Raw genomic sequence first — 26,391 nt, forward strand, 5'->3', positions numbered from 1 at the left:
CTAATTAATTTCAATGATCGTAATAATTTATATCTCATATTCCTTCGCCCAAAAATCTTTTTAGTGGCTGAAACGCTAACCGAGAAAAGCCAAGATAAAAAAGTTCCTTTCGTCTACCGCCAAACAATTTCTTATAAAAAAAACTTTATTTCTGATTTGCAAGGATTTGGTGGAACCGGTATTTTTTTATTTAATTTTTCTTCCAATCCAATTAAATACTGTACAAAAAAGTAGAGATTAAGATATTTTGCTTTTTCGCAGGCAAAAAACTGTAATTTACGATGCCGAAGAATAAGAAAAAAGAAAGTTCCAGCAGCAGTGATAGTGACGATGGGCCAACTGACGTAAGAACAAATTTAATTTCTATTTTTTTCGTAATAACATTTCACCTATTACCTCAATCACATGTTTATCAATCAGCGACTTTAAATAAGCATCGGGAAAATATCAATATTCTTATCACAAAATACATAACCTCTACCAGTAGGTAGACGAAGGTAGGTTTCCTTGCAACGTCATATCAATGTGTATTAAAATGTTTCAAAAGCGTCGCGTGTAGGTCATGTTAATCCGTAAAGCATTTTGGAATGAACTCAAGATGACAAATATCGTCCTTGAAGCGTAATTGATTCAGAAATTCGCACTCAATTCGTATTCAAAGATAAGTACACTTTATAAAGTTCTAAATACTTTGGAAAAGCCATTCAATTATGTCGCAACCAGACAAGCAAAAATGTAAAACAATAGGACGACAAGAAAATGAAAATGGGCCTTGTTGCTAAGCAATAGATACTTTCAGAAATAAAGAGCTACATTTCATATAAGCGCGTTAAATAATCTTGGTGAAATAAAACGGCCCAAACACTACCTGCATGACAGTCTGCCACACATGCAGTAGACTGCTCACACATTATCCTGCATATGGCCCAAATATGGAGTCTCGCAGGACACATTGCAGGATTGCACAATGGCTTGCATGCTGCTATTACATTCATAATCCTGCATTACGCGGCGAATGACAAGGCAGACTGCAATGCAGGATAATGAATGCCCTCTTTTATCCCAAATCTGGCTAGTTAAACCACAAATTTACCTATTTTGTGGACACTGTCAACACTACCCATGTCCTAGGTGTTCCAGTTTTATAATGGAGAATAACCATTAGATTGTACGCTTTGCAGAGAAATCCACCACCAGAGAAGAAAGCCAAAACAAGCAGCAAAACAGATGATAAAGAACCAACCTGGGTGCTGCAGGGCAAAAAACTTGTTAAAGTAAGAGAATTCAAGGGAAAGTTGTATGTAGATGTTAGAGAATTCTATGAGAAGAATGGAGAGTTACTGCCAGGGAAAAAGGGTATAAGTCTTACTCCAGAACAATGGAGAAAACTCCTCTCCTTAGGAGATGAAATCAATGAAACTATTAGTAACTTATGTTAAGGACAACAAATTCGTTTTGCTTATCTTTTTTTAAACTTAATTTCTAAGCATTCACTTGGATTGTTTGTTAACTTGTTTCTTTTTTGTCTAATGTTTGGTTTTACTGTTCTTTTATGTGTTGAGTGATCGAGTGGCTGTGAGTGTGATGCAATGGTTTAATAAAAGAGTGATTTAAACAAAATTAACATTTTATTGACAATTAAATAAAGATTCAAAGGCCAGAAACCTCAAGTTGCCATTCAGCCTTATGTAGTAAAAAAGGAATATTATTCTTATTTACTAATCACCAGAACTGGGTTGGCATTGGAACATAACCATTACACAAACTTAACATAAAACAGGTACAATATTGAGCAAAAGAAAATTTAAAGTAATAAATGAAACTATTTTTACATCATACAATCTGATAGCAAAAACTAAATACATGTCATTAATTAATAATTGGCAACATACCAAAGTAATTGTGGAATTTCTCAATATAGTTCAACTACATACTATCATTAAACCTACAAAACACATTAAATGTGAATGAAACATTATACAAAATATGATTGAAACCTTAATTTTGTACACAATATAGATTATATCAAATAATGTATATTAACACCTTTGAGAAAAATATTATAAAAAATACTATCACTGAACTAAGTTTTGGTTAGAATTGTTTTAAATTGACTACATGCATCATCTACTTGAAATATTTGGTATATATCACCATACTTCACCATACAATCTTGGTCAAAAGTATTAGCTACCCTACACAAGAAAATCGTGGTAAATTCTTATAACATGAACAACTTAAAATTAAATCTGTCACATATGTGATTATGTTGTCAAAATATTAAAATAGATTTTAAACAGGACAGTAAAGTCTAACCTAGACAATTGTTTATTGTCAAATCTGCCACCACCATAAGCTGATTTCTTGACAATAACTTTAAACCAGTCAATCAATCAAAAAAAAAAAAAATAATAATAATTAACTTATATAATTAACTTTGGGTATTTTGAAACTCTGTTTAAATAAATGAAGTGCTGGCGTTTTGCTAGAGTGGCTTGTACTTTTGGCCAAGCGTGTATGTAGTAAATACCTATGACAAGGCAAATATGACTAGGTTAACGAACTAGTTTTGGGAGTTTTAAACAAAATCAAACTTGTCACTATATACGCAAATTTAACTTTAAAATATAAATGCCCAAATACTGTGATTCGCTATAAATAAATAACATCTTTGGCATTGATTAACACTACAAATCCTCAAGATCAAAATATTTCACAGTAGATTTTTTATTAACTAAAATGTTGGTTATAAATTATTCGTATTTTTTTAAATAATAAAATAATAATAAAAATAAATCACGTGAAATATTGTATTTCAATTAGTGATATGGGAGGTTTTGTAATATATTAATACAAATTATCATCCACTGGATGTTAATCATCTGGAAGCTTGGTCGAGATTCATCAAAATGTGTTGAAAAAAAAAATAATATGGACATGGGTTAAACCCAAACTATCCTAAAATCAGTCTGAATAAAAAAGGTAATTTGGGTATTACATTAGTGCGGCTCCAAGAGGAACAGGCAAGATTTTTTCGGCAAGCGCCTTTTTTGTTACCACTGAGATCGCAATAGGCAAAGTATAGATATCTAGACTTCAAAAAAGTGCTACGCATGAGTGGACAATACCTCCGTCGCAACTCCCGGAATTACTGTATTATGTTTAGTGTTACTAGTTATTATATATAATACTAATTATGAACTAACTAGTATCGAGTTCTTAGTTTTCGGGATTCTTACACATAAGAAATAAAACTAGTTTTCCGGATTTAAATCGTAACCATGGAACCCGTGAAGGGCCCGAAATTAGTGTTATATTTATATAATATAATACTAGTTATTACATATATAAGTAATTATACATAATTAGTAGTAATATATAATAAACAATATAATATAATAATAAGTAGCAACTACGATAGTGTATTTAGAATTGTAAATAAAAATAACTATTACATTTTTTTTTTACGTTCTATCTTGAGGAAGAATCACTCTAAGGGTCGTGTTCCAGAACTCAACTCAATGCTCAAGTCAGGATTGCACTGGAAATACGACCCTAATGGCAGGGACTTGAGTGTGATTTCGAGTGCTTTAAACCGTACTCAAATCCTGACTTGAGCATTGGGTAGAGTTCTGGAATATGACCCTAAGTGTATTACTTGAAGTTTTGGTAAATATACTTTGCCTATTCCGATCTGGGTTTATCATCGCCAAAATGCTGTAAAATAGCTACATTTTTACATATGTCCGGAAGTCACACCCGTGACTCTTATTAACTAACCCATTACTTTTCGCATACAGGGTAATAAATGTTTCACAAAGTACCTAACACCAAATATCGAGATTGCCTTAACCCTTTAACTATTACAATAAAATACATCCCATAAATATAGTTACAATTACAGCTCTATTAGTAATTTACTTACTGTATCTTTGATTTGATATGGAAACATTGAATTTTAAAATGATCACACATTTCTTGTACCTGGAAAAGACAATAAAGCGCTTTAGATGCAGAACTTAAGAGACTATATACAAAAAAAATAGGCGCCTTGACATCGAGTTGCGGATACCAGCCCGTTACACCAAGTACTCTCAATCAATTTCGTATAGCAAACGAGTCACTTCCCGTGGGACATAAGATTTCCTGTGTCTTTGATTGCAACAAGGTATTGTGGTCTATACTTAAATCAATACCACCTACATATAAACCACCTAGGACCCAGCAAACTACAATGGAAAAAACGCTAAACGCATGTAGTCGCATCATACATCCGTAGCGCATGTTGCAGCTACACGCCCAATGTACAGTCAAGAGCACATCAAGCTGGACACTACAAAGTGTAAAGTACAAACTTTGGACCGTTCTCATCGTAAGCGGCATAGAGTTGGATTTAAATCTTAAGTGTCAAGCTTGATGTGCTCTGACCCTGTACATTATTATACGTAAATTAAAATGTGCTAAATACAGTTGTTGAACCGTTGTTGTTGCTATACCAACGGCGTTTGTTAATCGTCAGGTGTCAATATTGTTCATAAATTTTTCAGAAAACTGAGGCGTCATAACTTATATATTTGTTAAATATTTAAAAAAAAAGCTGAACGTGTATTTTTTATTTCCATTATACAGTATGCTCCTTTAAAATGGTCAGTGGTTTTTATATCAGCCTGTATAATTACATACTTCAGGTATAACATTCAAGCAAGTATAACATTCAGTTTTGTATGAAATACGTATTTTTTATAGATACCGTATAAAGAACATTTAGCGCAAAATTTGAATGCGATATTTTCACTGTAACGCCAGCATATCAAGCTACACATTGACGTATCTTGTTCCGTTGCACTGGAAGCGATTCTCGAACAAAAATGTGTAGTCTGATATGCCGTTGTCCGTACATACATTGAGCGTTTACTTGATCATAGGAATAATATTGTCTGGCTCTGAATCACTTCACATATTATTTCGATTTTGATGTCCACGAGACCTTAGAAAGTTAATAATGTCTTTTATAATTCACAATCCCAATAATTTCGCAAGTTTAAGGCAAAATGTTATAAATCGGGGCCTGTTGAAAACAAAAAGCAAAACCGCATACATTTTTTAACAGGAGAAGCAAAACCGCAGTATTTTTTTCACAGAAAAAGCAAAACCGCAGTTTTTTTTCTATTTATGCAGCCACTTACCACTTTAGTGCCATAATAAATATGCGCAATGGAGCAGCCGATCGTGAGCAGAGTGAGCAACATCAGTTCGGCCATTGGCGATACCCGGAACAGGAACACTACGCCCATCACTAAAGCGTACGGTAGCAGCAGGCCGTTGAGAATCTCACAGCGCGTATCGCTCATTTGAGCTACGATTAGACGGCACTAGGATGAAAATAGGAAATAAAAACAAATTAATAGCGGCACGGTATTCTAATGGAATGAAATTTCTTTTTAAACTAGGAAATTCCTTGTACTGTGAGTATCACAGCAACGCAATTAATTGCGTGGCACTACCCCGAACACACAAACCATGACTAATTTTGAAAAGTTCGTTTCCCAAATAGGTCCTACCGGGAATCGAACACGGGACCTCCTTGCCTGACGCCTAGTGTGAATCACTGCGCCACTGCGGTTGTCAATTGTATTGAAGACAGTTAAAATCACTCCCTCTTTTCATAGCAGATAGCTCTTTGTGAAACTATTTCTGCCGCCAAGCAGTAATGTGAGCATTATTGCGTTCCAGTTTTGAAGGGGCAGGGTGCTGGTGAAATTACCGGCACATGGGGACTTGTCAACTTGGTCTAAGGGTGACAGGCGCAATGGCAGTGTCCCTCAGATCTTTGCAATTTAAGGCTCTGAGTGACACTGCAACTGCTATGGACAGGCGTGTCACTTACCACCAGATGCATGACTTGTTCATCCCGTCACTTTGTATCATAAATAAAAAACTCCCGCATTAACCCGTATAGGTTCGTAACGACAAAAACAGTGGAATGGTGATATACACTTCATGTAGCGCTGTCTCATTCAGTTTAGGTCCTAAACTGAATCGTAATAAGAGTTAATGGTAAGGCCCTAGGGAGAATCAACATGACTTGAAACGTATCTTATATATATTTACATCCCTAACAGTCCCTGGTTTGAAAGGGTGTAAATAAACAAAATTCAGTTGTTGGATACCATTAAAAAACGTGGGAAACAGTTATTTCATTACCTGTGCGATACTGATTCGTAAAATTCGGTGTAATTATACCCTTGACCAGACCACGGGAAATATAGTATGGAGTACCTAATATTTTATTACAATGATGCAAGAACGCAAATAAAATAATTACAAAATCCAGAGGTAAATAAAAGTAAGAAGACACGACAATACACCTGGGTTCCTCCCACGTAATCAAAATCTAACCAGGCTATGGTAAAGTGTCTTCCCACATATTAATTCTGGTTTAATTAAAAAAGATCGTACAGATTTGGTAAAATATATAATAAGATCACATACTCTTAGAACACTCCAAATCACATGACTTGTGTTTCGACTTCGTCATAAGTGCAGTCATCACTGGTGAATTCAAATGGTTGCCAAAGGTATACTATTGATCGAAGACGCGTTTTGTGTATGTGGATTGTACGAAAATATTGTAAAAATATTCGATTTGATGTTTTTGCAGGAATTTCAAGCTCGACTATAATAACGAAATACTAATGTGGGAGACAAATTTCCCTTGACCTGGGCAGCCTATATCTAGAAATATCTGCCCAGCAGTAGCGTATATTATGGGTTTATATTATCAATTTTTTTAATTACCACAAAAGTTCAATAATTAATAATGAAGATGAAGCGTTAGCGTGTAGTCCATGTTAACTTGTCATTAATCTGATATCTATTAAATCAGTATATCAATTGCAAACTTCAACTTTACCTTTTTGCTCAAATACTAAGCGAATCCTCGTTCAGCAATGTGTGGGTGAGTCGTGATATCCTCCAACATACAGTACGTTTATTTCCCAAACAAACACTGATAACTCACGTTGATATTTGAGAAGATAGTGCCAATAAGCAAATAGAAGAGTCTCGGTCCCCGTTCGATGATATTCGTAGGCGAATAAATGGCCCACAACGCAGAGAGAGTAAAGAACGTCAGCACCGGGACGAGCGGCCGCACTGCCTCCCAAAAAGACCGCATCTTGCCTGTGCGATCTCGGTATGACCTGTCCAAGTAAATAATAAACACTATGTAACAAATTGTCAAAAAGGTTCTGTTTCTGGTTTGATAGTATTGGAATCTATTTAATTGAGTAGCAGGTATGTAAAAAAGAGTAAACTGAAAACCTTGAAACTTTGCTTTAGTGGCCGCCACGGTGGTATTTACACAGCTGCCTATTTACATAGCTACATAGGGTATTTATATAATCCCGCAAATCTACACATTTCTAGGTTTTTTGTCGTCAATTTGTAGGATTTTGGTTGAGATATACTATTGATTGAAATGTAATGTTCCCTTTTAGTCTTTAAATAAAGAGAACCCGAAAGTTGGTGCGTTTCCTTAATGGCATAGACAACTACGTATATAACTAAAAAAGTTATATAATGGTACGCAAATTTCAACTTTCCGTTCTCCTAACCACAAGAGCAACTTCATTACAGGGAAAAAAGCTTGCAAAAAGTTTTTTGATGTTTTTCTGTCAGAACTAATAATTGGCAAATGATATTGATAACCCAGAAACAAAAATGGTGTTACATGTTGGAGGTAGTTTAATTTAGTTAGTTACATTTGGCAGGTCGATGGTTCCATTAATTTATAACGATAAGTAGGGTTACGCAATGAAAAAGAGATGGAGTGTGCTACAAGAACTTCACAGTACATTCATTTTCCGTTTATTCAAAAACTGAAACGCTATGGCTCAACTCACACTGGCGCAGAGTCGAAGCGTCGCGACGCGTCATGTTTTTCGCCTATATCATATTCATCTCTATTTTCCCATTATTAAGGTAAAAATATGTGTCATGCAAATATGGAAACGGGCGTCTGGTTGCAGTCGAGCGGCTTCGCGCGTCGCAGTGAGGCGTCTGACGCCGACCACACTGTGATCCGGGTGCACTAATGCGAGCGTCGTCGTCGCGCGGCGTTGTAGTTGAAAAACAGGACGCGACGCGACGTTTTGACTCTGCGCCAGTGTGAGATGAGCCATAGTGTTGACGACAGACCTTCTTTCATATACTTTTTCAATGTAATAAAAATAAAACTAATTCCAAATATGACTATTTGGAATTAGTTTTCTTTTTTTATTAGGCACACCAACAGTTACTACAACATTTCATGTAGGTATTAATACATTTCAAAAACTTAGTCTAATTGCGTAACTAATTATAGGTGAGCACCTCATGCAAAAGAAAATGTTTAAACAGAGTTGGAAAAGTAAAAAATCATTTTAAAACTAATAAAAAATAAATAATTTAGGAAGACTTTTTCATAAGCAAAATATACAACTCACACTCTCATATTATACGATTCAGATACTAAATTTGGAATTGGAATCCTAATGAGTGATCTATTAAACCAAAAAGGAAAATTTTTGTTTTTAGGTTTAGTAAGTGGAACAAAATTATGTACAGTTTGATTAATAAACATGTAAAAATTCGAGACCATTTCATTGACATTTGTAGTTGATGCAAATAATTGTTCCCAATAAAAAATTTGATAAGTATTTGTTTATGGAGGCATAATCCGCCTTATATTTTTTGTATTTTTGACGTACATTTTTGATATTCCTTGTTTATCCATTGACTTATTGTCCGCTATGAAGTGCTATTATAACATTTTCGCCAAAAATAAGTGTTTTCCCTCCACCCCTGCTTGCTGCCCATTCCTGTCGCTTTCCTGCTATCGTTTTTAACAGACTTTAAAAAAAGGAGGGGTGCTCAACTCGACTGTATATTTTCCTTTTTTTTTGTATGTATTTTACGCGAAAAACTCGTAATCGGCATTTGTGAATCGATTTTGATGATTCTTTATTGTTGGAAAGAGGGTACCTCAATAGTGGTCCCATTTAAATTTAAAGAAAATATTCCACCTCTTAGGGTGGCAAACTAAGGAATGAATCCGGTTTCGCGCACTTTCCGGTAACCGATTTCAATAAAACTTGGCAAATAGTTGTAATTCCATGAACTTTGGAGGTCTTTTTTTATACATAGAAAAGATTGTTAATATTGGCCAACATCATTCCTCTCGCGTGTCACAAATCATAGTAACAGTGTATACAGGGGTATTCAAACTATGAAGAACTCACTTGTAAATGTTCCAAATGATAACCGTTTGGCTAGTCAGCATGGCAGAAAAGTACAACACAAGTTCGAAAAAGAGTCCAGGGGTAATCCCGCCCGGCAGCTGAATGTGCCAAGCTCGTGGTCCGATGATTGACGTCACAAGCAGCAGAATGCACGAGCCCTGTGGCGAATGATAATTATTACTAAATTTGAGAATGAATGAATGCTAATGCCAATCTAGTGAAAATGAAACCGTTTTTTATTTAAAATTGCGTAATATTTGTTTTTTTAAAGAAATTAACGTTTCGGGCTTTTTACAAGTGCCGTGTTCATGGCTAACTTTTTCGATTTTTGTTTTATTTTCAATGTTTTTTGTGATGAATGAGTGCACATTTGACCTTCTTCCCACCAGACGGAAAGTGACGAAACATTAAATCCGTGTACGCTATAAGTAAAAAAAGTTTTAATAGTTTTATTACACTATTGTAATAGAAAGGATCAGCCGTTCCAAGCGATGACATTCATCGATACAAATTATGTTTCTCCAAATATATAACTGTGGAGAAATAAACAAATTAAAAAAATAAACTCGGTGTGTAGCTCAGTTGGTTAAGAGTCCATTTGTTTTTTTTTCAGTGATCATCTGACTGGACTGAACGGAATTTCTCTTTGTATTCGATATTTGTATCAACACTAATGACAAAAATAAAAAACTCACAATCATGGTAAAATCATAACCCCATGGCAAGAACATGACTCCAGTGTTGTACTTTTCCCAGTGCGTGAGGTAAAAGTTGATGAATATATTCCACACCACGAAAAAGAACCGCAGTGGACTTAGCTCGTCCCTGGAAGAAATAACACGTACTATTAGAACACATTTGAAAGAAAAGATTTGAAAATTTGACAATTTTTTTCCACTTCCATACAAATTTGCATCTGCACATAGTTTTGAATGAGGAGTCAAAATATGCATAACTTTTCAAAAGTCATAAAATAAACTTGTGTGTTTTAATCACTTTTTTAGATATGTCGAATTAGGAAGCTTCGAATTAATAAAAAATGTCCCGTATAAAGTTAGGTATAAAGTTATTTTCAGCACGGCTACATTGCTAACCCAACCTAACCTTGTGGCTCTGCGCTTAGCATTGTGGGCGCTCGATGACAAGGTCCCGGATTTACCAGTAGTCCAATTTGGGAAATGAGCTTTTCTGAATTAGTTTTGGTCTGGTAAGTGCAGACGAGGATGACAATGTGATATGCTCGCCTAGACAATACTTGTCAAGTATATCTTATCATCATCGTCATCCTGTCGCTGTAACGACCAATCTATATCACGTTTTCGATACAAAGACGATTTCGATGTTGTGACTTTCGATATGAATGTGATACTTTTCAATATTCTTACACTAACGTCACAGTACTTTTATGAAAATGTTATATAAATAACAAAAAAAATGTTAAAGAAAATATAATAAATTTTATTATTATATATTTATATTATAATTTTATTTATTATTATTTATATTATAATTAATATATAAATTTTTTTATGAAAAGTAGTGGCAGACATAACATTAATACGAGAAATAAAAATAAACTAGCTGTTCTTGATAGTCGTCTTCATAGTCTCAAATTCATTTAATGGGTCAATGTATACGCTTCTATAATAAGATTCCGATTGATATTCAAAATTTGCTATTTAAGAGGTTTAAAACTATTGTGAAACAAAAACTTTACACTAAAGGTATATATATACAACTTCTGCGTACTTGGATGACAAAAATCCGTGGTAGTGGCCTGTTTAGCTGTTTCAGGTATTCTCGATCTAAGATGTTTAAATTAAATATTATAATGATAAATGTATTCAAATGTATATTTACAAAGAGCAACAATTAGAGTTTCTTGCTCATTCTTCTCAGGGGAATCTGCCTTACGAATGAGCAGTAGAGTTTAATCAGTATGAAGATTTCAAGTATAATTTGCTTACCTATGAAATAAAGATTACTTGACCTTGACTTTGAAAATACCCATATCAGTTTTGTAATATACTTAATAAGCCATAATCATACAATATATTGTGTTATTCAGATACCGATCTTACGATAGCATATTATTCCTTGCACCCCTCCTCAGATGTTCTCTGCTGAAATGGCTAGTTCGCACGACATACTTTACTGTACGCATGGCGGACCCTGAGCGACAACTGGCGACATAGATATAGAAAAAAAGGGGAGATATGGTATGGGAGCGTGGTTCGTGTTCGTGTGGTGACACGCCTTCAAACATCGCCACAGTGACATGGCGATCGTTGTACATACAAGATCTCTCGTAAAACGTGACAATGCCAAGTTGTAGCGATACACCTTGTAAAAATTGGAGTGAAAACAAAAATTTGAAAACCAGTGAGATAACATTCCACCGGCTATTTGCATTTTTAGTTACTATTTCTATTATTATTCAATGTTTTCTTTTTGTCTCCATAGAAATTTCTAGACTCAAATAAAGTGATGTTCATTTACGAAGACTGATGTTTATCGACAATAAATTTTTACTGAATTGTTTGAATTTCTTACTATGATTTTTGTAATTAAATTCCCTAAAATATCGAAGCGAAAAGCATTCACGTTAAATTGATTTCTTTTATTTCATTATTATTATTATTATTATTACTAAACATTTTATTTCGAGTAACTTTAACACAACTCATATTTCGGATAACCGTTTCAATTTCAAATTTCATGTCAGTTTGGATGTTGCTCTTGCTTGAAGAAAAATTTGTGTGTTTTAGATATTGAAGATATTTAAATTCCATTATACTCGTAGATTAAACGTAGCGTATTTTTAAGTATTTCCAATGAGTTCAAAATAATAGAAGGTTGGATTGAAGCTGCAGGAAAATCGAAAGTTTGGTTTTCTTATTACTATTTCTGATTTTGTTTCAATTTCCATAGAAAATGCATTTAAAAATAAATAAAATAAAATCGGCTTTATTTTAGTTGTGCATGCAAAATAAATTAGAAACAATTATAGAAAATTACATAAATCCTTCATAAAAAACAACATAATTTAATTTATTAAATTCATTGATGGTTCGCGTTTACTCTTGACAGTGACAGCTTCACCAACCCAATCAGTTTAAGGTTAATAAGGTTAACAATTCACGGAGCGGTTTCCATCCGCGCCCGCCGGTGCTGCTAGACAGCGGTTTTATTTCAATACTCACGACCCTGAACGATTTTATTTTCTCCGGGCCCTCGGGTATTGTGACGGTGTGTCCTCCTTGCATCGTCATCCCGCCTTTTTATCGCCTTTCTCCGGTTCCTGGCCACGCAAGTTTGTACGGGCACGTAGCTGACGCGGTTGCGGGTACGAAACCGTTGCGATTGCGGAACGGACCGCGAAGTTAATGGGAGTTAATTGCAAGTCGCGCGGATAATAGAGAATTCACCCTGCGTGCGCCTGCACCACATGCGCCTGAACCGACCGCCAAAGTATGCGAGCGACGACGACTGCCAAGCGCGCAGGTCATCGCGTCCTGCGCGGTTCTACTAGTACCCTGCCGCAGCAACAGCGAATAACCGTCACCACTACAGGCGTAAAACGCGCCGTGAAATGTGCTACTAATTTTACATACTTAACTGTTACATTCTACAGATGCCGCGGTCCCGCTGCAGACGCGGGTGAAAACCGCTCCGTTAATTCTTAGTGTAACGAAAAATGAGTTTCAGCGCCATCTAACGTGTAATAGTTAGCTATTATATACTAGTAGTATTTTTACTAAAACGCCACCTATTGGTGAATGGCTGAACCAGGATGAAAAAAATACGGAAATATTGTATTATAACTCTTATTCAAGGGACTGTAAGTTTAATTATGTTAAATTTTAAAATTGTTTTACGTCGTTTTCACGTTTTAAGCCCTACCCAATCAAAATCTTTAAGTTATGGTAGTAGATAATAGAGGGTAAAGTTTAAGTTGCACACAAGCTAACAAGTGGCGACATCGGCACCCGATCTTACATAGCGTCATTACATATCTCCCCTTTTTTTCTATATCTATGACTGGCGAGTACCTTACGTCAATGCGTAAACCCTATCACCATGATGGCAAGTATTATAGTACATAGCGATACGATATGAAGAAGATAACTAACTGGCTTCTAATTTATAGTGGGTAAATAATAATTGTAAAAAAGTTTTTGATGGAACACAATACATTTCGTTCTTGTAAATTTTACTGTTTCTAACTTTACGCATCACTGCGACTTTAGCATAGGATTGGTTGTTGTGGTTTGTTGTTTACAGTATTATGCACGGCTGCCGTTGTGTCGTCGCATTGACCAACGAATCTACCACACGACTGACGTGCGTTTTGGTTATAACAAATCTTTAATAGTATAAATGTATACTGAATGGTCAGTGTATGCAACATGCGTCACAGTCCCATATCTTTCTACATAAGTTTTGTTTATAGTGCCCCTCCCTATCAACCTTTTGGTTATGTGTGAAGGGCACTATGACCTGTGCGAGCAAGCCCGCACAAGGACCATCTAAGCCACGTCCTAACCCCGGATCAGCCCGTTAACACGAACTTCATCCGGTTCTCTGTAAGGCTAGTGCCTTATGAGCGCCGCCCCGGGTGCGCGTACAACACCCTCTCTATTTTCCAGATAGGTACCGGAGCTGTAGGCACGCTCACTTCCCGTCGCGCTCAGCGCTACTAACGGTTGCCACCGCTGAGCCGTCGACTCTAAACCGATCACCAAATCTTCTCTTTGGTGGCGGAACTGTAAGGCACGTTCACTTCCCGAACGGCGTCTCTATAGTGCCCAAATTCCTAATAGAGGATGTCTCATCCTCTACTAGCTCTCCGGGCTAGTACGGTAGCAGTGTCCTGTGACAATGTCCGGACATAGCTAACGACTTAAAGGGCAACTTACGCGCCCCGCGCGTCTCCTCGCCATTAGGTCCTAGGCAACATCCGTCACAGTGTAAGAGTTGCCTTATTGGTTTCTTACCGTCCAAATATGCTGTAAAGGCAAGTGGGGATCAGCACAGCCGAGTAGGAGTCAAGGCCGTGGTCGAACAGCTCGCCAAGCGGTCCGCTAGTGCCGGTCCGTCGCGCTTGCTTGCCGTCTATTCCATCTGCACAGAACAGGAATAATTAAAACACTGGAACCATACCCAAAGAGGTTGTGTATATGAAGTAAGTTTTTTTATCATGCCAAGCAGGCGTAACGAAGAAGTCGTGCACCCGTAAACGACACTCGTAGTCATGATAATTGGAGGGTCACTGAGTTGAAGGGCACTGTCACTGCGTTCGTTATCCTGAGACGTAAGTTGACAAGTCCTTTCTCATGTGTTTGTCGGAACAAAGTGAGTGACGACAGTAACACCACAAGTAATAGAGATGAAGGTAACCGTCGACAGCGACAGAGGGTAGACAAATAAATATATGTCTGTTTTTAAAGTTGTCATCTGCCTCTGGCCAATCAATCAGTGACCATGGAACGTGTGTTTCCGAAATGGAACGTGAGGTTTTGCGAAAACTTAAGAACTCCAACTTTGTACAGTACCTACTTATAGCAATACCACTTTTTATACACACTAGTTAGGTATATAATATTATGTATTGATTGTTTAGTTATTTTAAAACAATAACTCTTTCGTTGGGAGTATATTAGTTGCCTGATGTAGGAATAGTATATTTCTACATCTATAGTATTTTCAAACTGGTAAGTAATTACTTGGATGTATTTAAACATACACAACACACATACATATCTGCTATAATTTAATATGTACATACATGGCTACAATTATTTTAGTATTATATTCAAGTAAGTACGTTTGCGTAAGTAGCTGCAGTTCCGTGACATTAATTAGGGTTCTAACTGAAAAACAGTGCTGGGAATGCTGTGCGTTTTCCAGCAAATACCGAATTTGTGACCTTTTTAGTACCGCGGCTGGCACCACACAAAGCATCTTACCGACCGGATCGAAGGAATTTTTTCCGAGCGTTCGATCTTTGTATTTATAATTAAAACAAACTAGTGGAGAAATTTCACAAAAAATAATTGAATATCAATTCAATAAAAATTTAATTAATCTATGTGAATAGTTTATGTTTTAATTTAATCAAATTTATTTATATTTTATGTTCTTTTTTTCTTCTGTGGTGTCATTGTGGTAAACAAATAAAGGTATTTTCTTTCTTTCTTCTTTCAATCCTTGGAAACGAATAAGAGTTAATTTATATCGACAACAATCTACTACAAAAATCATAAGGCCATCATTATTCCGTTATGACGAGTAAATATTGTAAAGAATTAATTTTGACCCTAAAATTACTTTCTACGCAATACTTACTTTCTTTTACCGGAATTTATTACATGTGAATATTTATATTACATAGATAAATAAAAACGAAACTTTAATTAAATAACGAACAATATGTATGTTTTCTTTTGTCTTGTTTAATATTTTTTACATAATATGACTCGAATTCGTTGCCTCCTACACTATCTATGTAAGGATAATTCTTACAAAATATCGAAATTGTTGTCCTAAAAAAAAGTACTTCATTCTTTGCGTAAAATTAATATTTTAAAGTAAATTATACTTCAATTGCTATTAGTAGTCTACATAAAATATAAATAAAATTTTAACTATTTAAATTACTAATAATAAAAATGTCACCAAAATTATTCCCTCGCTATGTCCCAAGCATAATCAAACACGTTATATATGCTTTAAATCAACACATTTAACAAAAATATTTTTTTATTATTTACGAATTATTATTTTGATGTAGAGTACAGAAACAAAGTATTCCCTAGAGTTGTACAAACGCGGTAAGTACGTACAATGCTTAATTGCACTTAATCATAGCGATTTCTCAAATCGTCCTTCGAGAAAATAAGTCAGATGATAATAGAATATAAGTAAAAAAATGAAAAACCAGTAGGGCTAGCACGATTGGGCGCGACAAGCGCGAGAGCGACATAAAGTGCGATATATTAGAATAGAATTATTTATTTCGGACCATGATCCATAATAATGTTAGTAATACATATGTATATATTGCTATATTGCTATTCTTGCATACAGATCTATATCTCGCATAGATCATAATATTAACCTTAGATCTAAGTCCAAACTCATGGTACCACGATTACGTTTAACTAAGGTAAACGAGGGAACTGTATACTCTTTTATGGGGAACTGTATACGTTTTTACAATAAGATTCCGGAGAATATGTTAAAATTATCATTTCCAAAGTTTAAAATTTACATTAAAAGTATTTTAATTGAAAAGTCATATTACAAAATTGAACAGTATGTTTTAGATAAAGGAGTATGGAAAGACAACACGAGTCTAGATTCCACACAATTATAATTCGAAGTGTATTCCATAGCATTTAAGTTTATTTGAAAAGAGCTATCCCTAGAGTTTCTTACTCGTTCTTCTCTGGGAGGTCAGCGTAGTGAACGAGCAGTAGCTTAAAAATTACGTTTTCAAGTGTAAAAATTTTATCTATGGAATAAATGATTATTTGAGTTTGTGCTAGCCCTACTATTTCAGAGACAATGGACTTGCGATCGGAGGCGATTGTGCTACGACTACGCCCACTGAATACGCATTTTTTTTAGTTAATAGAAATATAAAAAACTAAAAATCCAGTATTTATTACAGATATATCTGTATTTATTACTGACAAATCTGAATTTTTACAGTATAGTAATCACATACACATAGGACTTGTCAAATTACGTCTTAGGATGACGGGTGCAGTGGCAGTGCCCCTCAAATCTTTGCAAAAGCTATGGACAGGCGTGTCGCTTACCACCAGGCGCACGACTTGCTCGTCCCGTTACTTAATCATAAAAAAATCTAATTCTCAAATCTTAAATCTCTGAGACAATTAAAGTACCTACATTGTAACAATAACGATGTGATTTCTAAGAAGAATTATTAATATGGCCTAAAAAACAAAAATCAACAAAAATACAAAAATCCATGATAGTGACCCGAGGTATAATAAAATATATATAGTATAATAAAAATAAATATTCATTCATTTCATTCGTTCCAATATCGTAAATGATAAATGTATTCAAATTTCCTCATTTTTCTCAGGGGAATCTACCTTACGAATGAGCGGTAGGGTTTAATCAATATCACGATTTCAAGTGTAATTTGCATGAAATAAAGATGATTTAGAACTTGAATAAAACCGCGTCGCAAAGTTCTATAGCATCTGTTAAGTTCTATCTTTCTATAAAACCCGTTTTTACAGTCGAGCCCAGCGACCCAGGGTCGTATACGATCGTTTTATCTAAATAGTCACTAATAATGAGGGAATATATTGAAGCGTTCGTTGAGAACATTTTTTAAACAAGAAACGAAATAGGACTCTATTATGTCTTCAATAGGTACATTTATCCGGTCAAAGAGAAACTATACTTACTTTTAACCGACTTTAAAAAAGGAGGAGGTTCTCAACTCGACTGTTTTTTTGTATGTACGTTACGCGAAAACTCCGTTATTTGTGAACCGATTTTGATGATTCTTTTTTTGTTGGAAAGAGAGTACCTCCATACTGGTCCCATTTAATTTTGAAGAAAATCATCCACCTCTAAGGGTGGCTGTTCACACATGAAGATCAATTTTTATAAATAGCGCCTAAATTTTATTATAAGGAGCAATTACTTTGATGGTTAATTTTGCTATTCTCCAATTCAAGGCGTTTTTATTATCTCCTGTGCCAAGTCCGTATAGTGGCGAATTAGGGAATGAATCCAGATTTGCGCATTTTCCGGTAACCGATTTCAATAAAACTTGGCAAATAGATGTAATTCCACGTATTTTTGAGGTCGGTTTTTTTAGTACTCTGTACTGAGATTATGTTACAGTCAACTTCTATACAACCCGTTTCCACAAATGAGCGAGTTGCTTATTTTGTATTATATGTATACGTTGCTTAAATCATAACTCTCCTTTCAACTTCGATGTAGTAGGGTTATAACAATGCATCGTATAACCAATGTCTCCTGGGACAAGATAAACAAAACACTACTTAAAAACTTACTTGACGTATCTGTGCTTATCACGTCGACACTTCAACTTAGATAACAAAGGGCACTAGACGCACGGAAAATCGGTTCGTCGACAATCTAAACTGCCGGTATTTGGTAGCCAGTTGCCCCACTTGTTCTATTATTTTAAAAATAGATATATAAAATTTTCTATAATTTTGTATTCTGGCTTATTAATTTCTTGTTATATCTGTAAAATCGATCTAGACGTGTCGAATACAAAATAGCAAAAAAGTAATAAGTAACTAGTAGTAGTAGTCATCCGTGTCTACGTGACCGGAAGGTCTACTCTCCGTCAAATATAAATTAATGTTAAGACAATATCAAGTATGAAGCTTCATTTGCATTATGCATCTTTTAACATGGTCGAGTATTACTTATTCGACAGTAATTATTTCGGACAGATGTCAGACGAAAAGAGTAGGTGCAGGACCTGGTAAGGGCTCGAAACGTTGCTTTGTTTGAAAAAAAAAACATGCGCGACTTAGACCTGAAAGAATAGTTTCATTCCCTATTTGTAACAATCAATCGCGAAAACCTAAGAACTCAATTAGTAGGAGTAATTTTTTAGTAGTTGTTAAGTTGGCACTAGTTTTTAAACCATCGGCAACGTTGAACTTTTTTCCGCACAAAAAGTACCTATTTTTATTATATACATAGTAGAAATTCATAAATTATGAAAATAGGTACAGAATATGGCAAGGTTAAGTTTTTGATAATTTATATAGTACACTCACGATAATACCTACACCTAACAAAAAGCCAACATAACATTATCAGCTGCAAATTTTGAAATAGACAAAATAATAACGGACCTATGACCCTGAAATGAATATCCGTAGGTAATAAGAAATGTATTATTACACCAAATAAATTATATTATTATAGTTAAGAAAAAATAATTAAACAAAGTTGTTATAATGTTACCGTAACCCGTTTCGATATTTTGCAAGTTTGTCTAAGGTTAATCTGCACACCAGATGATTTTATCTAATAGTTAATACCGCTTAAAAACGCATTTTTATAAAGTACATTTACCTTTTTTAAATGAAAACAATTCAGATTTGTATTCCAATTACTAAAGTAGTAAACGTCAATATGCCTTGCTTAATTATAATTTATTTATACTGCGTATATTTAATTAATTTAAAGATAATTAGTCAATATTTTTCTCACACAACCTTACTGAATGAAATAATCTAAATCCGCCGGAACCATATACAACCAAGCATTTATTAAACAATGTTTGTTGCGTGACTTTAAATATCACGAAAGAACAATAGATATATAGTAATTGTATACGTACGTACACGAATTCAGCTAGACAAGGCTTATTCCTAGTAACACCATTTCTTGTACCTTAATAGGCTCCAATTTAATGCGGTTTTCAGGCGAAAATTGCAACAATTTCCGTAGCGTAGCATTAAGTGTTATCACAAATTGTTTTAGGACTGCTTGCTGTGTTAGTGCATGGATATATTTAAAGGAACGCTAAAAAAGGTTGAATTATGATGTTCATATGAAACAGTGGTTACCCACTCCCTCTAACATTTCATCATGATGAAACTTTGGATCTTTATTAGCATTACGCTTAGGTATTCAAATTTTAACAGGATTATTTTTTACTATATATTATACAGTAAATATCGAAATAGCATTTTTAGAGTTAATTATATTTGCCGAAATGTAAATTATGGATGATTCATTCGAACTTTACATGCTTAACGGAGCTTCTTTTTTATTTGTGTTTATCTTCATATTGGGCGAGGAATGTCCTTCCTTGAGGACAAATATATTTTTGAGGGGCAACAGTTATTACCAATCTTCTATCTGAAATTCACTATTTAGAAACTATATTAGTAAATTGAATTTGAGGGGGATTTGCAGTTGATAATGCCACACTTACTCGATTTTATACATTCCATTTTTGATTTCCTTTTATTTTTTTACATTATACAGTAGAAAGTTTCATTTGTAAAAAGAATCAATCGTCTTTTGACTTTGATTAAACCTTCTGAAGGCCAGTGGGTGGTTCATATTAACGTGGTTACCATAATACAACCTTTTTTCGCGTTCCTCGAAATATGAGTGTATGTAGTATGTTATTTCGTAGCTCTGTTAGTGAATCTTATACATTTTTAGTGGGGACGTGTACAAGAGCAATGTATTATAATAGTAGCGTAATTAATACACGGAAATGATATGGATGATATTTTTTGTTTCACGATATTTTAAGGATGATACTACCTTTACCAATATTTTATATTGATTATAAACAACGCTTACTACGTGGCCCAAAACGCAAAATAAGTAGTATTTGTTCCATATCAAATATCCACATAGGGCTCGTTGCCCGGAAGGGAATGGAAGCATCGTCCGGAGAATTATCGCAGTCTAAATAATATGAGCCTTTAAAAACAGTTGTTCTTTATAGCTATTCTGCCGCGCCGTAAATTGAAAGGGTGCATGTGACATTTTTTCAAAAAAATCGTTATAAAACGCAACGCACTAGGGAAACCCTGTGGCGCGGGTACCATGGACACACATACAAATAACCACAAATTACACCCAAACTCACGAGAGTCACTCACCCAAACATACAAATATTTCTCCCGGCCCGGGAAGCGAACCTCTGCGTTGCAGTTCAGCATGGTAACCGTCCGGCCACGGAAGCAGTTTGTATACTGCCCTGATTAGTAGTAATTTTTAGTTTTTCCTAGTGGACAAAGTATGAAATAATCGCAAGATAAAAGTAGATATTTTTTAAATTTCATTTCTTAACATCATTATTTTTTCGATTTTGAGTTTTCGTCACAAGCGCCCTTTCAACTAACGGCGCGGGGGCGGCGGAAATATTATTTGTTGTGGAGAGGTGTTTGTTATATAAACGTAGTTGTCCCGCTGATGGAACGTACTTAAATAATACCGCAAACAAAATGTCACTACTTCTCTTTGTGTCGTAGAGTAAATCATTGAATTTTGTCCGTACCCACGTTGTTGGAGAAGCAGTTGGCGGCAACTACACATAAAGCACTTGGAAATAGCACTATGAATCACGTAATTGGTTTTTTGAGACCCATATAGCGAAACGGGACACATAATACACTATATTCTGATATTTCATTTTACGGTAAAAGTCGTTACTGTTTATGAACGGGTTAATGAGCAAAATCCTAAAGCATCGTGCAAATAATAATATTACACTGTGTGTGTAATTATCTTCATACTTGTAAGGAATCGCTAATGACAGTGAACTTGTAGTCTTATATACTTAGTGGAAAGGGTTACAACATAACAGCTAATACTAACCGTAATTGGATAATGATAATTGCGGGAGGTCGTGGCCGTCGCTTATAATTTACCTATTACCTACAAGTAACTGTTGCTATGGAATTGTTATGCAGCAGATACTAAACTGGTGTTGTAGTTTGTAGTTAGGTACTGAGCATTATTCATCTTACAAGTTCCGGCTAGAAAGAAGTGAGTAAAGTATAACTTTAGCCATCGAGTATATAACCAGAAATAGAGACGAAATAAGGGCCATCCATCGCTGGCAACTGGGCAACATCATCAGACAAATGGGCCTTATATCACTTTTAAATATCAACTCGCGTTTGCACTGAAATCACAAATTAGGAAGCGGAAATAGTACATCGCCAACTGACCTATGTGTACGTCTCAGTATATTCCAAAAATATTCTATATTTACTGTAATAAAGATAACATCTCTAACTATGGGGGGCTGTTCCATTAGGTGGTGTGAGATAAATAGCAAAACATCTAATTACAAAACAAACGGAGTCACATTTCATCGGTAATTAAATATTAAATATGTAATTTTTTCAATTTTCGTCCATTATAGCAAAGTTCAAGTTAAACTGGTCGATTTGAAGGGTGTCAATTGTTTCGAATTCGGGCTGGCCAATCTGAGCGCAGTTGTCAAGTTGTCATAGTAGTAATTTGGCAGAATAGTTTTCAAACAAATTAAATGACATTTCGTCTCTATTTCTGGTTATATACTCGATGACCCTAACTTACACTAGGCCTAACTGTGACCGTGACAACTCTAGCTTACACTAGACCGAACAGTGCCCGTGACTGTGCCTCTGTTGACTAATATACCTACCTAGCATTAATATACAAGTTAAAATTAGATGTTGGCACATCTAAGTTGTTGACGCTTTGCTCGGCCCCAACAAACCGCTCATTTTTAACAGACTTAAAAAAAAGGAGGTTCTCAATTCGCTTGTTTTTTTTTTGTATGTATGTTAGGCGATAACTCCGGTATTAGAGAACCGATTTTGATGATTCTTTTTTTGTTGAAAAGACGGTACCTCAGTATTGGTCCCATTTAAATTTGAAGAAAATATTCCACCTTTAAAATTAGGGGATGAATTCGGTTTCGCGCACTTTTCGGTAACTGATTTCAATAAAACTTGGCAAATAGATGGTGTTCCACGAACTTTTAAGGTCTGTTTTTTTAGTACTCTGTATGTTGAGATTATATTCGCATGAATTAATAATTTCATAAAAATATAAACGCGACGAGTTCCGGTAGTCATCATCATTCGATTCGTTCATATAATTATGATTGTTTCATTAGATATTTAGCCAAAAGGTCGGACTGTTCGAGGACGCAGATATTTTTATGGCCATTAGATAAAATTGTTTTTTTTTTTGTTATTGTCAGGATCAGTATACTACTAGAATCTTCTAGGAGTTGTATGCAGTTTAGATGAAAAAATACTTGCTTTATGATGGAAGTACATAATTTGTAGTGAAAGTGCTCTTTGAAGAATGGTCATAAATCTCTTTGAGGATTTTTAAGGCGCCAACCCGCATTAGGGCAGTAAAGAAGACCCGTGAGACGACGAGTCGATACTGCGTCGCATCCTGTGAATTAGCTAACGATGTTACAATCTGTTACAATTGCAACTTTGAGCGCTTATTACCACTGTTAGTATTTTATACTATTTTGTTATACTACTATACTAAATACAACATGCTCACCTAGAGTATACGCAACAAATAGGTTGACAGCGGTGAGAGCCCACACCCAACTAGGAATATGGTCATTGGTGACATTCTCCTCAGTGAGAGCATGGAACCCGTAGTCGTAGTACGAGAACAGAAGAAAATTAAAGACCGTCAAGAGAAAGCCACTGAATGTTAGAAGATTGGGCGCCACCCACACTGGACAAAACTGCAAACATGTTAATATGGTATTAGTTTGGTATAATATTAAGTGAAAACATGCCAATTAATAAGATTTACTGTGGCTCTTACTTTTTGACAACATGCTTGAATTTCACACGTTTCGCACATACATTTCCACCAAAAGTTGTACCTGTTTGCAAAACTTTTGTAACACGAATAAATTAAATTTTATTTTAAAAAATCTATTCATATGGTAAACATATTGTACTAAAATGTAGATATATATGTAAATTATTAGAGTCACTACTATTCTGCGCTGAACCGGCTTAAACCAGTCAGAAAACGCTTTATATCCACGCAATAAGATGAATGTATTTAGGCGTGTAGGCTTTACCTATGGCGCATGGTGTGCGCTGCACGCGGGTGCATGATCTAAAGCGTGAAACACAACAGAGAACGGGTGCGGGTCGGGGGCGGTTGCGTCTATATAAATTACACGGAATTAGATCCGCCACGGCCCCAACCCGTCCCGCTTTAGGCGGCGCCGAACGCCGCTCCCAACACCTCCAAAGAACTTGCGTTGCTCAAAGCGCAAGCGAAATAAACGGGCTATCGCTTCCCAACATCATTTATTTTGCATTGCACCATTTGCACACAAATTTCCGATCAGTGAGCAAAATATAACTCTACCCATTTTGATCCCGTGCCTACTAGTGAGCGCCAGGATATTGACTGCACCCGGGCGCTACATGGGAAAGCGCCAGCAATGCGTGTAGCGCCCGGGTGCATGATCAGTGACTCCTTTATGTTCTGTATGTAGTAATTGAAATCTCGAATTTGGAGCTGCAGTTATTTTAAATATTAGGGCCAATGTGAGACTGCCTATTATTGAACTGAATTACTAAATAGGAACAAGAAATCTAGGGATACCATAAAATATTTCAGTGTTCCTGTCATCAGCTCATGGAATTCAAAATATCTAAGAGACATAACTCAATTTACTAAGCAACTTTGGTGGAAATGACCTAACTTTCTTGCTTTGCAGATATTTATTACTGCATTAATTTAGTTAGTGCACAGCCTTCCTAAAGAATATAAGTCACATAAATTTTTCAAGTGATTAATTTGATGTTTGTTTTTCACAAACAATGTAATTCTTTTTTTATTTATTTTTTACTAAAAATTGTTGTTTGGCTTTCTTGACAAACAGACACCAACTGGCTAGTCTTGTATTAATCTATATACACGGTTTTTGTCAATGACTTATAAAATTTTGTGGGTACCTACACGTGAGTACCAAGCCTTTTAAAAATAATAATACTAAAAAAATCCAAAATGAAATCATTAAAAAAAAATTGAGGAGAAAAAATTTTATTTGACAAAATGTAAAAAAAATGAACTACACAAAATTGCTTAAAATTGTTATTGATACTACTACTCTTACCTGGACACACCAATTCCAAAACGGATGCATAACATAATTACTGAGTACGCTAGTATCGATTGAGTTATACTGAAAAGAAAATTAAGCACCAAATCAGCCTTAATTCCGATTGGACAAGAGCAAAAATATTTTTAAGTATGGTTACATTTTCATGTCATCAATTAATTTTTAATAAAAAAAATCACATTAATAATAGTTATAATACCTTATATTTCTCAAATCCTTCCAGTTGTTCTTTCGTCAAAAATCGAGCCATTTTATGCTGTGTGACGCAAAACAAACAAATACATTTCTTTTTTTATGTTTTGAACATTAATATAATTATTTAAATAAATAAAATGTTAAAAACGCCGAAATCAGTGATGATTTTGGTTAGCAAACGCCCCTTGACGAAAAAGCAACCCACCTCGCGAAAATCAAAATGACAACTGACAATGACATGATAAAAAAAAATTAAAAAATAAAAATATGATGGTCCTAAATGTGTGATTACAGTTCACTAGGCGACTAGCCAGTCGACACTGTCGGATACAAATTCAATCTATTGCACTACTTCTTTTGCCACTTTGAACTTTGGCTTTGTTTATTGAGCGAATAGCGTTATATAGTCGCTATCAACTAATTTAAGAATTATTAAGAATAAACGTCAATAGACCTATGTCACTCATTCCTCTGCAGCACCTTAAAACTCTATAATCTAAAGCGCTTCACACACAGAACTCACACAAAAAGAATGGAAAGATATGTGACGTAGACGAAAACACTTTTTTAAATATAACTTGTTTGATTAAAGGACTGACTGCACGATATGACTTATTTAATTTAATGAATGATGATTTGAAATTGATAATTTGAAATTCATGATCTTCGGCTGTTAACAATTATATTGTTTGAAGAAAATAAAACTTTGGATATATAGAATTTTCACTACATTCCATTTCATAAGATAAGCAGTTGCTTTTCACAGACAATATAAATAGACAGGGTAGGTAATGTAAACTATAGTACAGTAGGAAGCTTGTATCGATTACGTACAATCTTCATACTGGCTATGTTGGCACTTCTCTTATTTTCATTTCGCAAGACATTATGACATTGCACTTGTACGGTCTGTCTGTACAAATCAGTCAGGAGAAGCCATCTGCTCGCGTCACAGGTTTAGTCAGGACTGCCTTCGTCGTCCTTTGTCAAAAGAAAGTTACTGTTTAATCATCCGATCACTGACGCGACAATACTATTCCAGTATTCCATAAACACGAAAGCAAATGTTTATTAATTTAATTAGTATACATAAAGTATAACCAAAAATATTAAACCACATTAACTACTTATTTAACACGTAAAAAGGATTTCACCTCAACATATTTACTAAACAACCATTATACTGTTTAAAGGTTAAGCCCCATAAGTGACATTTTAAACAAAAAGTCT

The 26,391-nt window shown here is 35.0% G+C and overlaps 2 protein-coding genes across 3 annotated transcripts; one reads left to right on the top strand and one right to left on the bottom strand.

The window, feature by feature from the left end:
* The first annotated feature begins 206 nt into the window (after positions 1-206).
* LOC113226961 (RNA polymerase II transcriptional coactivator) lies at positions 207-1,607 on the top strand. Its single transcript, XM_026459802.1, has 2 exons — positions 207-344; positions 1,182-1,607. Exons 1-2 carry the CDS (start codon positions 282-284, stop codon positions 1,437-1,439), a joined length of 321 nt encoding a protein of 106 aa, XP_026315587.1. The 5' UTR covers positions 207-281; the 3' UTR covers positions 1,440-1,607.
* A 449-nt stretch (positions 1,608-2,056) lies between these two features.
* On the bottom strand, positions 2,057-25,227 carry LOC113226962 (ethanolaminephosphotransferase 1). Of its 2 annotated transcripts, none has more exons than XM_026459804.1 (9): positions 25,166-25,227; positions 24,961-25,029; positions 23,370-23,562; positions 14,279-14,405; positions 10,054-10,106; positions 9,282-9,333; positions 7,022-7,202; positions 5,187-5,372; positions 2,057-3,984 (listed from the first exon to the last, which is right to left on the bottom strand). In XM_026459804.1, the coding sequence occupies exons 1-9, from the start codon at positions 25,214-25,216 to the stop codon at positions 3,922-3,924; spliced, it is 975 nt and encodes a 324-aa protein (XP_026315589.1). In that variant the 5' UTR covers positions 25,217-25,227; the 3' UTR covers positions 2,057-3,921. The 2 variants fall into 2 exon arrangements, with proteins under 2 accessions (XP_026315589.1, XP_026315588.1); XM_026459803.1 differs by having other exon boundaries at positions 2,059-3,984; positions 9,282-9,439; positions 9,977-10,106.
* Positions 25,228-26,391: the final 1,164 nt, after the last annotated feature.

Source organism: Hyposmocoma kahamanoa, unplaced genomic scaffold (assembly GCF_003589595.1).
Source record: "Hyposmocoma kahamanoa isolate Upper Pololo Valley unplaced genomic scaffold, ASM358959v1 202, whole genome shotgun sequence".
NCBI lineage: Eukaryota > Metazoa > Arthropoda > Insecta > Lepidoptera > Cosmopterigidae > Hyposmocoma > Hyposmocoma kahamanoa.